The 16113-nt window shown below is 38.1% G+C and overlaps 1 protein-coding gene across 1 annotated transcript in view; it reads left to right on the top strand.

Annotated features, from left to right (window-relative positions):
• The window catches only part of LOC122800222 (selenoprotein P), a 36020-nt gene extending 20453 nt beyond the window's left edge, over positions 1–15567 (top strand). The window contains exons 4-5 of the mRNA XM_044069719.1: positions 12971–13088; positions 13554–15567. Coding sequence (XP_043925654.1) covers positions 12971–13088; positions 13554–13865 — 430 coding nt within the window. The 3' untranslated portion in view covers positions 13866–15567. The remainder of the gene's footprint in view (positions 1–12970; positions 13089–13553) is intronic.
• Positions 15568–16113: the final 546 nt, after the last annotated feature.

Raw genomic sequence — 16113 nt, forward strand, 5'->3', positions numbered from 1 at the left:
ACTACAGGACCTCTCAAAATCTTGTTGCAAAAACTATATCTTCAGGCTGCATTGAGTGTTATTGAAAAACGTCTAATCGTGATTTGTTGAGTCTGCATTGACTTGTATAAGTAAGGAGTGCAGAGGGCTTCCCGCCTTGCAAAAACTTTTTCTCTCTCTTTCAGGATTTTCAAGTTGTGATTCATAATATAAAAACATCCAAGTGTAACTCATAGTTCTGTGGTTCAGCTAAACATAGGTAAACCAGGCAATTTTTATTCAGTTTACTCAGTGGGTAAGTACCAGGAATAGAATATGGACCAAAAAGGATACTTAATGTCACTCTCCTAAGGGCCTTGCATTTGTGAAAAGGAAAAGACTTGGGTTTTGCAAATCTCATATACTCATTAAATTTATTTTCATTATGCTCCTTCAGTTGAGCTGTCCCAAGATAAAGACTCTGTGTTTCTATCCTTTCTGTACTCATTGTCAGTTCCAGTGAGAGACACCCATTGGTGATTACTGGAATGAATGTTAGTAAAAGCAGAAAAAAAGATGAAGTAACAGCACTCCCTTGCTGGACCCCAGTTTAGGTGTTGAAATGACATATGTTTGATTGAAGAACAACAAAGAATGCTAGCAAACATCTAACCATGAAGAAACTTCATGATCTGAATGGCTTTTAGGGCAATTGAATCTAGTAAATTCTGCAAACACTACTGAGTAAAGGAGTCAAAAGGCCTTCACTGATCTGAAAGCAGTGGAAGTTTAGCAGTAGTGCGTGAGTGGGTGTGGATGGTCCTGGATTTACCCACAGCTGATGTGGTTTGATCAAACCAAGCCAGCCATGGATAACGCCAGCATTACACAAACACAAGGAGTGGATTATTGCTATTGTACAATTACATTATTTAAGAAAACTGTCTTACTTTTTCTAAATAATGTCATTGTATAAATGCACTTTAATGTTCCTTTGAGGCTCTCCTGTTGCGAGGGACATGTAAAGATGTACTGCACATACACTCAGCATGTACAAGTTGATGCTTGCACAGTACATAGCAGGTTCTGCTGTTGCTTCTCTTTCTTTATTTCCCCCAGAGGCAGTCAGGGTTGAGTATAATCACTGTACTGTCCTTGCATCCTGACTCATGAGTTAGCTCTTCTAATGTATGCTTCTTCTGTTTACGAGCTGTTGCTGTCTAAATATGTTAGAACATGTTAGCTCCAGTGGCTTAATTAATAAGGCAGTGGACTCCTAAGCTAGGGATTGTGGATTTGAGTCCCATCTGTAGTAATATGATCTTGATACAAGTAGACACCTGGACCAATGTATGGAAAATCAGAAATTTACCCCTGGTCTGTCAACTATGCCTCTAATGTTTAGAGGAAAACTGTAAATGTTTGAGGATATATGCCCTAGCTTACACATGCCCCTGAAAATAACCCCTAGGACACTAAACTTGTTGGGTACATTTGGGATGCATGGCTGGGTGTAAAAAGGTCCTTGTGGTCATTAACCTAGTGTATACCTGTGGGCACTTAAACAGAAGAGTGTGTTACAAAACAAACAGTTGTGATGTTCAGTAAATGCATACAATTGGTACTTGCATTGGTCCAGTAGCTGTACTTATTTTCAGCACATCTACTGGCTACAGAACTTCTTTCCATGATTAATGTTGAACTTACAGTGAGCATGTTGATTGGTTTGTCCAATCAGCATAAATATTCTTGAGTAATAATGAGCCTTTATTGTATCATTCCTGATATAGTTTCCACCACCTTTTTCTGATTTGCTTGATAATAAAGATAATGTTAGCTGGTCTGAAAGATGGTATGAAGTGACACTAAGAACGCAGAAGAATATCATTACAGATGCGAAGAATCTGCTGCAGAAATATATAGACACATTTGTTCTCCGTTGTAGAATATAATGCATTGTCTTGATCAGTCTGATACACTGACTTGCCCCTTCATTATTGTTTTAAGAATGCTAGCATTCATTAAATGATCATCGTTCTCCTCATTACTCCAGGTTTGGTTAACGATTTAGTGAAATTTCAGTACTAGTTCCCTGTCCAAGTCTTCAAAACTGCATTCTTTATACCCTTTAGTCCTATGGGTTTGTTTTTCTTGATGTGACTGATGGTGTTTCTTTCTTCTTCAGTGGTAGGGATATATTTAACAGTGGTGTTTACCTCAAATGACTTATACTTCAGGAGGGTCAAATAGTTTGTTCATTCCAGCTTGAGTGATTTAGTTTCCACTTAGAAGGACTGAGACTTGACACTAGAAGGTGAGCGGTACCATGGGAGTATGGCCCATAAATGATCCTTGTAGTCTGGAAACTCACTCTGAGTGTCAATTTGCTAAAATAGAGCTGGTTTCCCCTGGTCCTGTCCTGCCACCATTTGTTTTTGATGTTTTTGATTTTCCTCTGAGGTTCTGTCTGAAGCTGCTGTTCTGACTCCAAAGTTTACAAACTACTGGCCTTAAAGAAATTTGAGTGCTGTAATCCCGTGCTAATATTTTCTACTTCCCATGAGGTGGTGTTTTGTCCAATAAGGTGTTATTTTTCCAACTGGGCTGATCTGAAATCTCAGATTCGTAGTCATCAGACTAGCACTCTTGGTGATGAATGATTGAGCCAATGAGAGAATAGAGCTGAAGTTTCTCCTTCTACTGGTAAGGTAAGTTTGTTGAAGAAAGATACAGTCATACATTAAGCATTGTCATTAAAAACACACTTTTTAGGGTGCTTCCCAGTGACAAAGAACACCTACGAGTACTGTCCTCCCATCTGAAGTTCAGCAGCTGTCAGCATGCTGCTGTCAGTAGCACATGTGTTCTGTTTAATGCTTATGAGAATTTCAAGGAACTTTTGTACAACAGCTTTTAATTTTCCTTGATTATGTCATTGCTGGAGTTATACAACATACTGATCTCTGGCATGAAGTAGCAATGATTTAATGCCATCACATTCCTAACCAAATGTGTAGACTATAGCTGTATCATTGCAGACACTATTTGGTGACATGCTCAGCCCAAACAGTATCACTGTTGGAGCCTCTAAAAAGGATGGCCTTATCATGGGAGTCACCACGTGTCAGTCAGGCAGTCACTTCCTCGTCTCTGTTGTAAGCATCTAGCTCAACCAGGAACTGCTAAGACAACCAAACTCAGTGCAGTGGAAATTCAACACTAATTTTCTTCAAGACCCAGTTATTTAACAGTAACTCCAGCAGTTTCTTCTAGCAAAGCCACCTGCCATGTTTTGATATTAATAATTTTATATGTACACATATATACAGTATATATATATATATATATATATATATATATATATATATATATATATATATATAATCTTCTCTATCCTTCCAACCATTGCTAAATTCACTGTCATGAACATAAAAACATAAAAATCTTAGAAAGCTAGGACTTTTGTCACTTTAGAATTGTGCTCTTCACTGTTTTCCTATAATCAAGTGTTAACCCACAAAGGAAATGCATTTCCTATATGCCAAGGAAAAGAAACATATCAGAGTAGGAAATGTGTAGGACTTTTGTAGGCTCACAGTAACCATAACTTTTGGAAGAAAGAGGAAGTAAAGACAGAGACGACTGTGTCCTAGAGATGAATAGTCTCTAAATTTGGTGTTATTAACCAGCTGTCGTCAGTAAGATATGTGGCCTCCCCCAACTTCAGCAACAAAGACCAGCACTGCTGACAGATACAAGGTACAGGGTTATTTCTGATCTCTGGCTAATGCCTAGACACATAATAGTCTCCAGACTGATAGCCTATGTTTATCTATGATCAGTATGTAAAATCCTCCTGTATTGTTTTAGAAACCAAGAAGAAATATCTGTACACGGTGACACTTACAGCAGAGTGATATACTGCACCCCTGTGGACATCTTGCATTGTAAGCAAGACTGGAGGGATGTCATGACTTCTGTGTGCGTATATGTTTAGCACATATGCATATATATATATATATATATATATATATATATATATATATATATATATATATATGTATGTCATTTGCCTTTTCAGAACCCTAGACAACACTATGCAACCCTTAAAGAACAACCAGATAAAAAAAACAACTTACAGAATATAAAATGTTGTTTTTACATGTTCTGAATTTGGGCATGCAGGTAAAAGCAGCCCAGTACATGATGAGTCCGTGTAATGTGATGCATGTACTGGGTTGGAGACTAACTCCATGCTTGCAGCTAAAAGTGAACCAGTAAGGAGAGAAGCACAGTCCTTGATTACAGATGCTGCTGTTAGTAGTAATCAGTCACAAGTTCAAGAATGACATATTGGTAATGGGGCAGCACTGTTTGTTCTGGAACTGTGGTAATATTAGTACATGAGGTTAACAGGCAAGTAGGCTCTAGATAAGCTTACAGCCATGGAGACCATTGAGATGCTCAGCCATGTCATCCAATACTGGAGGGAAATAATTAGTGTTTTCCATTCAGTAGCTTTGCCCTACACATCCTAGTTAAAAATTTGTGATCAACCATCTAATTATCCAGAATGATTGTAAAGGTTGACAGGAAAGCATTCAGCTTATGTCAGAAAAACATTTTCTAAAAATGAGGGATAATTTGATTAAACTGGGTACCTGTCATGCCAGCCGGTATACGTGTCAGGATAGGTTTAGGTCTGTAGAGCTGGATACTGAATAAAGACTATTTTATCATTTGATGCTCAATTGAAGCACATCCTTTTTGCATTTTTAAACCATCCCTCCTAACATAAGGTGGATAAAAAGTAATATAATTTGTTGGAATCAAACAACACTTTGTAAATCATGTTATAATATAATATAATATAATATAATATAATATAATATAATATAATGTAATATAATAGGCATGGCAGTCTTGGAAAGAATTTCCTACTGCTGTAAATAGACAGTGCTGCACTCAGATTCATCACTGTTTCTCCAAGAAATGAACACCACTGCAAAACCATTTAAAAAGCTAACTGGCTACATATGAAATAACATGTTGACTTTCTACATACTGCTCAGCTATTTAAACTTACCAAGAATGACATCTTCCCCTGACTAGCTTTCAGACTATTCAGAGATACTCCAATATACAACTTTAGACATCTTAACCACTCCTCTCACAACTGTACAGATTTTTTCAGAATGTCCAGATTTTTGCCTTATATTTTTGGTCCGTTTTTCATAAACTTGTTGTTTTCTGGCAAACTAGAGGCAAATCATTAAAGATTGGAGTTAGAAAATTACAGACATTTGAGTTTCAGATGTCATACCCTTCAGAAAGTTCATGCTAATTGAAAGCCTGTTATTCTATCAACTTTCTTAGTTTGTAAGAGCAGTATTTAAAAATTGTCCCTATTTTGGGCCTTTGTCACACTTTTATATATGACTTTGTCCAGATTTCTTGCTCTAGGAGATTGAGAGGTGTGACCACTCATGTTTCTCCTCCAAAACCCTCAAACTAAGCTTCACTGCACAGACCATGCTTTCTCAGTCCTCGGTTCCAAACAATGGGAATCTCTCCTTTCTTTTCTTAAGGATCATTTCTCTTACCCAATTTTCCATTCACAATAAAAGCACATTTTCAAGACTGTAGGAAAATTGTAACTGTTATCTCTCTGATCATATAACTTAACTTCATTCCCTCTTTCTGTCTACTTATCTTGCTCTGACTCTTATTTTTGACTGTGATTCTTTCAGCATACCAATTCTGATGCTACTCAATATATAACGTATGTATACATTGTGTTTTTGTAGTCACTCTGTATACAATGCCATTTATTTATCACCTTTATACACTCAAGCCAACTATGATATTCACTTTGTATGTTACATATGTGTGTATTACATTTTGTCATTCATTCTTTTTATAATGTAATGTATCTGTTGTGTTTTAGGTCCAGTGGGATTAGTGCTCTACCCCAGTTAAAAAATCAAAATAATATAATATAATATAATATTGTGTGGGTGAGACAGAGACAGTGAGGGTCCTGATGGTCCTGCAGACTATGGCTGGAGCAGTGGCATCATATTATGGCCTCGTTGTTCCAAAGGAGAAGCAAGCAGTAAGTACACACTTTACTGAGTAGTATCACCCATCCCCCATCCCTCACACAAAACCACCATTACAGAGCATCCTGCAGCTGGAGCCTATGAAGGATTCATGGCCGGCCTTAGACTTAGGCGAACTACAGGCCGGCCTCATAAGGGGCGCAAAATCGCAAAACAAACCAGAGTTAAAAAGTGAAACTTTTTTCACTTTTTAACATTGCGCCCAATGCTCGTTTCTACACAGTAGCATTGTGCCCTCCCCCCCATGACTGACGACACGAGCACACAGCATAGAACACCCCCCTCCCTACGTTATTCTTCCATTCCCTCCCCCCCGCGTGATGTATGGTGAGTCATCTTTTTTTTTTTTTTTTTTAAACCAGCTGCCTAAATCACAAAAGTTGCAGGTGAATTTCTTCTGCTTTGTCTTTATTAAGTTAGAATAAGGCTGTACAACTTGCCATTTTTTTGCTTTCCCGGCTGTATATAGAAACACGTGCACGTGGTCTTGTTCAGTTGGTAGTGGAACCAGATTTCGTTTTATTGCTACAAATGAAAATCCGTTGAAAATGAGCCCCTACATAGTCAGACTTTCCTGGTGCTCAAATATCAATAAATAAATTAATAAAATGTGGGAAGTGCAGAAAAGGCTCATGAGTGGATACTCACATTTTGTAGCTTTATATCCTCGTTATGTTAGATACGACTTAACTGTGTAGCAGACTAAGGTTTTAAGAAGGCTTTTTGAACAGGTTGTTGGATATAAAGGTCAAATTTCAAGTTCTATGAAAGTCAAATTTCAAGTTCTTGTCAGTAATAACACCAGGTAATTTTTAACAGGGAATTGGTTCTATTTGGGCATTGTTTAATGGTGCAGCAGTGAAGCTATAATTCTATCTGGGCTTTGTTTGATGATGTAACAGTGAGGCTGCTTTTGCCATGTTAGTAAAATTTTAGACTAAATAAAAATAACTTTTTCTTTTTAGCATTTATTAGTAGTTGAGGAGCTTCCAGTTTAGTTTCAGCATATGAGAATGATTTGTGGGTAGTGGTCTGTTGTTCTGTTAACGCTGAAGAAGTGAAGCTGAAGACGGGATATTTTGCATGATGTATTACTTATTTATTTGTGTTGGATAACAGGGAGAATCCAACTGAGCCATGTTAGACCTCTCTTCAGATAGGCACAAGGAGAAAATCTCTACAAAATTCCACATTTTAACAGTAAAAGATAAAATATAGACAATACAGAAATATACAGTACAATACAACATGACAAAATGAATGACAGCACAATTATTGTTTTCAGGAGAAAGAATAGTTACAAAGTAGTGTAAAATACTTATGCTGTAAAGTGAAGGAGGGATATGCAGGGTGTATTAATAAGAATGGAAAATATTATAATCAGGAAAGCTAAAAGACCCTTAGGTTATTTAGCCTTTTTGTAATGGGCTGTCTCATTGATATTTTACTACTGCAGTTCTAAGGTAAATGGTAATGTTTGCAATGTGCAATGCTTCCTCTCCATTAAGGAGATTTTGTGTAATGCTTCTGCTTTCTCAACATTAAGGAGGGATTTTATGTGCAATGCTTCTGCTGGTCATTCACCATTAAGGAGAGATTTCTGTGTGTGTGTGTGTGTGTGTGTGTGTGTGTGTGTGTGTGTGTGTGTGTGTGTGTGTGTGTGTGTGTGTGTGTGTGTGTGTGTGTGTGTGTGTGTGTGTGTGTGTGTGTGTGTCTGTGTGTATCTGTAAAATGTCCCAGTTACGTATAACAGGCAGTTAGACCTAACCCAGGCTCAAACCCTATACCTTGCGTACAGGAGCCTGCATTCTCTACCCACATCAGCACTTGTCATATTCAGGAAGTTCAGTCCATAGCTCTCAACTGTCTACATATTCACAGAATATTATACTTGGCTTATACTTTGTCTGTTCCTCTTAAATTGTGTGGTTTTCTGGCAAATCAGTGAGGATGGAATTCACTAAATCATGATAGCCCTTTAAGTTTGTCTTCCTATCTTTTTTGGAAACACATGGTTACACGACATAATTTTAGCAATGTTCTAAGATTATACAAGCAATATTTAAAATGTGCCCCTGGTTTTGGGCCTCCTCCCACCCCAATTTTTGGCTTGCTCCAGATATATTCTGCTGTAAAATTGAGAGATCTAGTTGTGTCAAGTGGATGGTGCATTGGTAGTGTTATTGCCACACAGCAAGAGGTTCTCTGGTTTGATTCTTGGCTGTGGTATCTTCTGTGTGTAGTCTGTATGTCCTCCCTGTGTTTGTGTGGGTTTCTGTGGCTGCTCTGGTTTCCTTCCTCCCCTGTTACAATGACATGTGTCTGGAGCATTTCTCCATGGGCCTTTGCTGAAAATTGGCTTTGTTGCAAGTTGAACTTTCCTGGTAAACAAATGCTAAATAAAGTTTGCTGAGAGCTTCAGGAGAAGAGTAGTTTAGTGATGCTTATTCCGCGTCTGTTTGCATTGTTAGTACCACAACAGGTAGTAGCCTTACTTTTGAGGCAGAAGGCTGTGGGTTCTACTCCCACATTATGCCGCTGGATCACTGATACTGCACTGTGTTGCACTTTAAAGGGAGTGGATGCTGCAGTCCTGTGAATGTCCTCCTTTGGAGCAATTACCTAGTAACTATGAACCATTTATCATGTTGCCATCCATTCCCTATTGCAAAAATGACTAGCTTATCATTCTTTAATTTAACATAGACCATTTATTCTTCAAGGGCAACAGCCACTTTATTTGTAGATGAAACGATGAAATATAGAGTGGTTTCCTAGCAACGACCTCTTCATTAGTGATAGATCCATTTGATGTGGAATTATTTAGATTACTTACTTCTGCAGAGAGTTTGCATGTTTACTGATACTGGTGAGTTGTAATGCCAGAAGTTTGAGTGGCCTTTTATGGTTGAAATCTCCCACATTATGCCGCTGGATCACTGATACTGCACTGTGTTGCACTTTAAAGGGAGTGGATGCTGCAGTCCTGTGAATGTCCTCCTTTGGAGCAATTACCTAGTAACTATGAACCATTTATCATGTTGCCATCCATTCCCTATTGCAAAAATGACTAGCTTATCATTCTTTAATTTAACATAGACCATTTATTCTTCAAGGGCAACAGCCACTTTATTTGTAGATGAAACGATGAAATATAGAGTGGTTTCCTAGCAACGACCTCTTCATTAGTGATAGATCCATTTGATGTGGAATTATTTAGATTACTTACTTCTGCAGAGAGTTTGCATGTTTACTGATACTGGTGAGTTGTAATGCCAGAAGTTTGAGTGGCCTTTTATGGTTGAAATTTTCTGAAATGGGTAGTGTCATTGGTTCATACATTTTGTTTCATTGCTTACTAGAAGACTGTTCAAAACTACAAATTTAAAACACAATCTAACAACTGGTGCTGTATTGTACAAGGAATATAATTTAATATAATCATGAAGGTGAATCAAAGAATGTATTCACATGTGCATGGCCCTAAAAATGTTCGAAACCAGCCCAGAGAAAAGTGTGAAAGGCTCAATCATCGGCAAAGTTTAAGCTTTACTCTTGTTACCAAAGCAATGGATGAAGGTGAAAACAGCCACATTACCTTGACCTGGCCAAGCATTTTGGCAAAATCCCCTACTCAGGTGTAGTACAACAAATGATTAATGTAGGTTGATTTGTTCTGAGTAACAGAACTAGTCTAATAGCCACTTTCAGCTATAGTCCAGGTCACTAGCTATGAGAATAACAAGGAAGTGGAAATGTACATAATATCTCAAATATGCATGCACTAGGTACCTCGCTGAAACTGTTTCTGCAAAGCAGATTACATTTAAGGTGCAGCTGGTCTAGAAAGAGTAACACAGCAGTGATCCCTTCCTGGAAACTGCTGCATGACACTACAAATAGTCATGAAGTTCCAAAGTATTTGTAGTGGAGATGACTGTGATAATAGAAATTGCATAGTCTTACCCATTTAAAGTTTGAGACGACCACTGCCATACCCACATCTAGTAGGGGGATGGGTATTAATTTCTCAAGAGAGATTTTACTTAGTCTGATTAGCAGGTATTATATTCTGGAGCAAATTCTCAGCAATTATGAGACATAGTTCTGAGCTTTCTCTACATGGTCAGCAAAGGAAAGGATGGCTGTCTAACCATCTCCATAGATATTTACCCCATTACACAATCTCAATTGCTTCCTATTGTCAATAAGCAGCTGAGTCTAAAGGTACTAGTTTAACCCTTTTATAGTTACTAAACAACAGCACATTGCCCATTTTACAGTTAATGTTTATTTCTATTTTTGGCAATGACTTATTTACCTTTAGATGATGTTCAGTGATCTTAGTCTAGAATATTTGAGCTAATAATCATGACAGTGTTTATAACAAGTGTATGACATATGGGGCCTAGAAAACAATCAGTGGAGTATCCTTTCCTGATAGATGAACTGGTGAGACAGAGCAATGCCGATTTAAAATACCATCAGACTGATGTTTGGTCTAGGACATATATATTCCAAGTTCTATGAGACACTTGTTATAAGTTAATAGGTGTATACTAAGATAATGACCAGTGTGTCCTTTATAAGCCTAGCCAAGCATGCAAATTGTATCCCAGAAGTTTATATGCCTTAAAGGCTATTTTAAGGTGTATATGTAAGCTAGGACAAAAAACAGAGGTGCAAGACCCAGGGTGTATTTCTAATTTCCCATCTACTGGTCCAGGTTTCTTTTGAATAGGGTTAGGGAAAAACTCTGCTTCACATAGATAAGAAGCCTGTTCCAGAGAAGAGAAATTCTGTGAAACACACACCTGTCCCTCCAACGTGTCCTGTTTAAGTCCGCAGAGAAGTTTAAATCCCTAGATCAAGTCATTTGAATCTTATTCATTTTCTTGATATGCAAATGGTCCATCATAGTAGGATTCAAGGACACCTTGTATGCCAGGCATAGATTGCTTTTCAACAGTCTGTAGGAAACAGAATATAGAGATAGGGCTGTAAGGCGATCTGCATAGGACATGTGGTTTCCACCCTCTATTCTTTCTGTGAAAAACCTTTATAGACATTTCATTTGTTACCGGTGCCTAATCAGGTACAAATTAAAGAGGTCATTGTACTCAATTATGAGCCTGATGAGTTCCGAATACAGTGAAATAATAACTTCCTTGGACCTAGATGGCATGCCCTTGCTTATAGGTTGAGCAACATGGAATAATTTCCTTACTATCTTGGACACATGTTGGTCAAAACCAGGTTACCATCTACATGCATACCCAAATCCCGACTTGTTCTCCCGTTAGGGGTATGCCATCAGTGAGGTCATGTCCTAGGGTGAGTGACTTCCCAAAGGGTACTATTATACATTTTGTGGCACTGAGCTTTAAACCATGGCTTTAGCACCTGTCATTTGGCTGTGTGAACGCTACACTAGCAACAGATCAAGCAGGTTTGTTAAGGAGGATTCAGCCTTCAATTGCAGTCAACTACACTACAAAGTGTCTGTTACAATATGACTGTTTTTTTCATGCATTTAAACATTGAAAGAACTGGAGTGGGTTTTGTGGGAGTGACCCATCTGTGGACATGGCTCAAATAGGGGTATTCCTTGAGTTCAGTGTGGGTGGGGCTTAAGTGGCGCCAGAGCAGTACTTCGCCTAGGGTGCCGTTTCAGCTAAGGCTGCCCCTGGAAGGATTAGACAAAATGGGTTCTGAAAATCACAATCCCTGATGGCAGAAGTCCCTACCACCTACTGTGAGGCAAATCAAGGCAATCCTTATGGGGACCAAGTACAGTCTGGAATTCAGTGGTGGACCTATGAAATTGGAAGGGTGTGAGCAAGGGTAAGAAGAGGGTAGTAGATGGTGGAATGTGAACAATTCAATAAAACTGAAATACGCTATTTGCTATGTCAGATGATTTTGTTTTTATTACCTGCATCTTTCTTTTGTTATTCTATTCTGTAGGACACAGATTTGATTAAACATATTAGTTGGGAACCCATTTGGGAATCAGCACGTCTAAATCTGAAGTCATGGTTCTTTCCCAGAAAAGAGTGGCTCACTCTTTGCATATGAGGGCTTGGTGTTTACGTGAAGTAAAGAGGTATAGGTATCTTGGGGTCTTATTCATAAGTGAGGGTGGCTGGGATCAGGAGATATACCAGTGGATGGGTACAGTGTTGGCAGTATTGCAGGCAGTGTACCAGACTGTGGTGATGAAGTGGGAGATGAGTCCCAGGATGATTACTCTCAGTTTATCAGTTAGTATATGTCTCATACTCACCTTTGTTCATGAGCTTCATGTTTTGACCAAATGTGTATGAGATCATGGATACAGGAGGGAAAAGTATAGTTCCTTTGTATGGTTACTGAACTCACTTTCCATGATGGAGTGAGTAGCCTAACAAGCATAGACTCCTGAAGTACAGCCATTGCCCCTCAGGAATGGAGATTCAGTTGAGGCAGGTTTGGAAACCTAGTGAGGAGACCCCTGAGCATTCTCCCTGGAGGGTATGACTCTCAGTCGCTGGAAGGAGGCCCCAAGGCAGACCCAGGGCAGACTGCAGACATTATACGTTTAATCTGTCTTGAACATGCAGTGACAGCTCCCCAGGGGATTAGCGAATTTTGTCCTGCTTTGGTCAGTTTGCTACCACTGAAATCCTCACCGGGAAAAGTGGTTTACAAAATTGGATGGATGGGTCTGTTTTGCAGTGGTCTTATAAACAGACTGATAAAAAATTTAAATACTTCAGCAGATATTTATTCTAATCATTTTTTGACAGTTATACTAAAGTAAATCTGTGATTATATTTAAAGCAAACATTTATTTTAGAACATACTTAGTGAAGTATTTGTAGAAAACTGTGCCTTATTATCTCTTTTAGATGTGGTCGTCTGATCTATCACATTGGTCTACCATATTCATTGCTGCATTACCCACATGTAGAGAAAGCAGTTAGGGTCGCATATTGTAAAACACCCTGTGGAAATTGTTCACACACAGTAAGTACAAATTATATTTATTTATTTGCATGCCTTCTTTCACAAGTATAAAAATTAATCGGCAGAAAATCCCTACAAGTACAAATACATTGTTTGATCAGGTATATGGCGGCATGTGCATAGCAGAGACCGTCTAAACTAACACAGGATTGCTCTGCTATAAACAACAGCTGTCTCTATTAATGTGCCCTTTGATTTAGTGAGCAAAAGTATTTGTGATATACCAAACATCTCAATATGATATGCCCCACAGAGCTCTTGCAATGCATGCCACTTTTTTTGTTAAAGTGATTAAAATAAGCCCTTCTGCCTGCATGAAAGCATTTGTGTTCTGCTGCTGCTGAAAATTAACTGAGTTAGTGTCATAACTGTTGTTAAATCTGTTAAACATAATTTTGAAGATATAAGCAATGACTAAGAATATATCTGAAATATATTTTAAGCATTGATTTCCTTTTCTTTCAGCCAACAAATATTTCAGGAGTATGTGGTGAAACATATCCAAAGACAGAAACTGAGCCAGTACCCCAACACCACCACCACCATCATCATCATCCTCATGAAGACCATGGAGACCATGGACATGAGCAGCATCAGCAGCATGCAACAGATAGGATTGCAGATGATCAGCATGCCCATGGCCAAAAGCACAAAGTGGATCAGACATTTGATCAGCTGGCACCAGGTGCTAGTGTCCATGATCGGTCTAAAACAAATCGTGAATTAGTCATTCCCCCACAACCTGTAGAGAGTCATGCCCTAGATATTAAGCCCTGAAAAAAAGGGTCCTCTAGATGCAGCCACCTGTTTAGCTGAAAGTGGCTCGGGGCATCAACATTAGAGTCATCTAGCTGATGCTGATACTGACGTCGGCTGTTAGGCAAAGAAACATTAGCCCACACAGCTACCTGACACTGCATGGAACAGCCTCCATCTTCTTGTCGGTGAGAAAGGCAGGAGCAGCTTGAGTCGAATGTTGCTGAATCCTGACAGTGACGTTCATCTCTGGCTGCCTGACGATCAAGGGACCAAACAGGTCATGATAACCGACACAAAGCAGAAGAGTCTGTCAGGTCCTGAAAATGACCCACAGGGGAAGGCAGCTGATTATGACCAAATCAGGAGCAGTAAACAGTTTATCTTTGAAATATGTTACTGTCCTGTGTATCTTCACATATTAATGATATTTTACTGAACCAATGTGGTTATTACTTTTTCAAACAGGCAGTGAAAAGTAATAATGGAAAAATATGACATCACTGCAGTAGTGGTTGCCATATCATAACATGTCACCACTTTTCAACATCTTTGGACTGCTGAGATTATTTTTTTCTGGGTATCTCCAAACAGTATTTGGAAATAACCTGATGAATCATTCATTAGTACTACTGTTACTATTACAACTAGAGAATTCCATAAGCAGTAATATACTGATGAAGAGTATGTAATATTCAGTCAATGGCAATCTGCTGCCACTGCCTATAGAGTCAATGAAATGTAATAATCTGTTTGTCTGGAGGTTTGTAAAAATTACATGTAAAACCACATTGTTCTAGGTATTATATCTTAAAAAAGAAGCGCCTACTTCCAAGTATCACCTGTAGGTTTGATGTTGGTCATAAACTGCAAAAGAACATCTTAATTATTTTTTGCCAAACAGTCTTCATTCAGTCTGGTTTGGTTAGTTAATGTCTCCTCACTAACTTCAGCCAGCATTCACTTTTGTATTAATGAAGGCAGAAGCATAAACTAGCGATAGGGGCTTCTTTCTGACATGTAACAAAAATGAATTGAAGGAGATGAAGCAGACAGTGCTAATCATTTTAGTTATAATTCCATCAGAAAATGGCTTAAATAGCAATTTTTATCTAAACTATAACAAAATATAAGCCAACGTTGTAAAATGTTAGAAATCCATGTTTAACATATTATTTTTAACTACTTGTCTTGTTTATAATGAAACAGCTTATTGATGGTTTATAAAAAAAAAAGCACCAGTGACATTATATTTGTAAAAAGAAGCATCTTCTTTGAAAAAGACCCAAATTAAATTGTTGTTGTTTAATAAGTGTCATCAGCAACATAGTTTTGTCACCACCACTTAAACAGAAAGTATAGATTGCTAGTTTCTCATCTAAAATTTAAAGTATGTAGGATATTTTGTATGTGTGTGTGTTGTTAAGAAGATGAGCAGGTAGAGTAAAGGAGGGGATTATTTTCTGGTTTGTTTGAAAGCATAAGCTATATTTCATGATGGTTTTTAGGGAAAACCGTACCCTGTATTACCTGATTTCCTCATATAGTGAAAGCTAACAACCAGTACCAGAAAGTACTGAATGTGCTGTACTGTGGACAGCTTTGATTTTACAGTTTATTTTATGTGAATGTAACTTAACCAGATCGCCTAGTTCATCTTCAAGTGTTTTAGGTCATCTAACCCAATACTGCTGCTACTCAAATAAAGGAATGCATAACAATGTGATGTTGTGTGGTGTTTTGTTATTCATTTGTATAATAATAAAAAAGCAAAGTGTGAGATAATTAATAATGCATATTTACAAAAAAGGAAAAAAACTGCTTAAAAGTTTAGTTTAAACTTTTCAGCATTGGTCACACAAAAATAACTGGCAGCTGGACCACCAGGACGGGACGGTGATCTCAAGGAAACAGTCATTTGCACATGGAGTTGTTTAGTAGGTAAATTCTTAGAGTTACAAAATGTGAAGTAAGAGATGCAGTCTGTTTCCTGCTACTGGGTATGCTAGCTCATATCTTGGGGTCACTAACTGAAATGGAATCAGTGACAGTGTATAGCTTGTACTGAAGAACAAAGAGGGACTGTCATACCTCTTAACCTGTTAGTGCAACAAATCTGGTCAAATCCTATCATATTGGGTGGAAAAAGCCCCAGACATAGGGACAGCTTTAATAAAATTATAGAATAACAGGATTTATGTTAGCATGCATTTTCTGAAGGTTATGAAATCTGAAAATCAAATGCATATCATTATTTAGCGACTTAAGT

The sequence above is a fragment of the Protopterus annectens genome, chromosome 1.part0 (genome assembly GCF_019279795.1).
Source record: "Protopterus annectens isolate FY-2018-M chromosome 1.part0, PAN1.0, whole genome shotgun sequence".
NCBI classification, from domain to species: Eukaryota; Metazoa; Chordata; order Ceratodontiformes; family Protopteridae; genus Protopterus; species Protopterus annectens.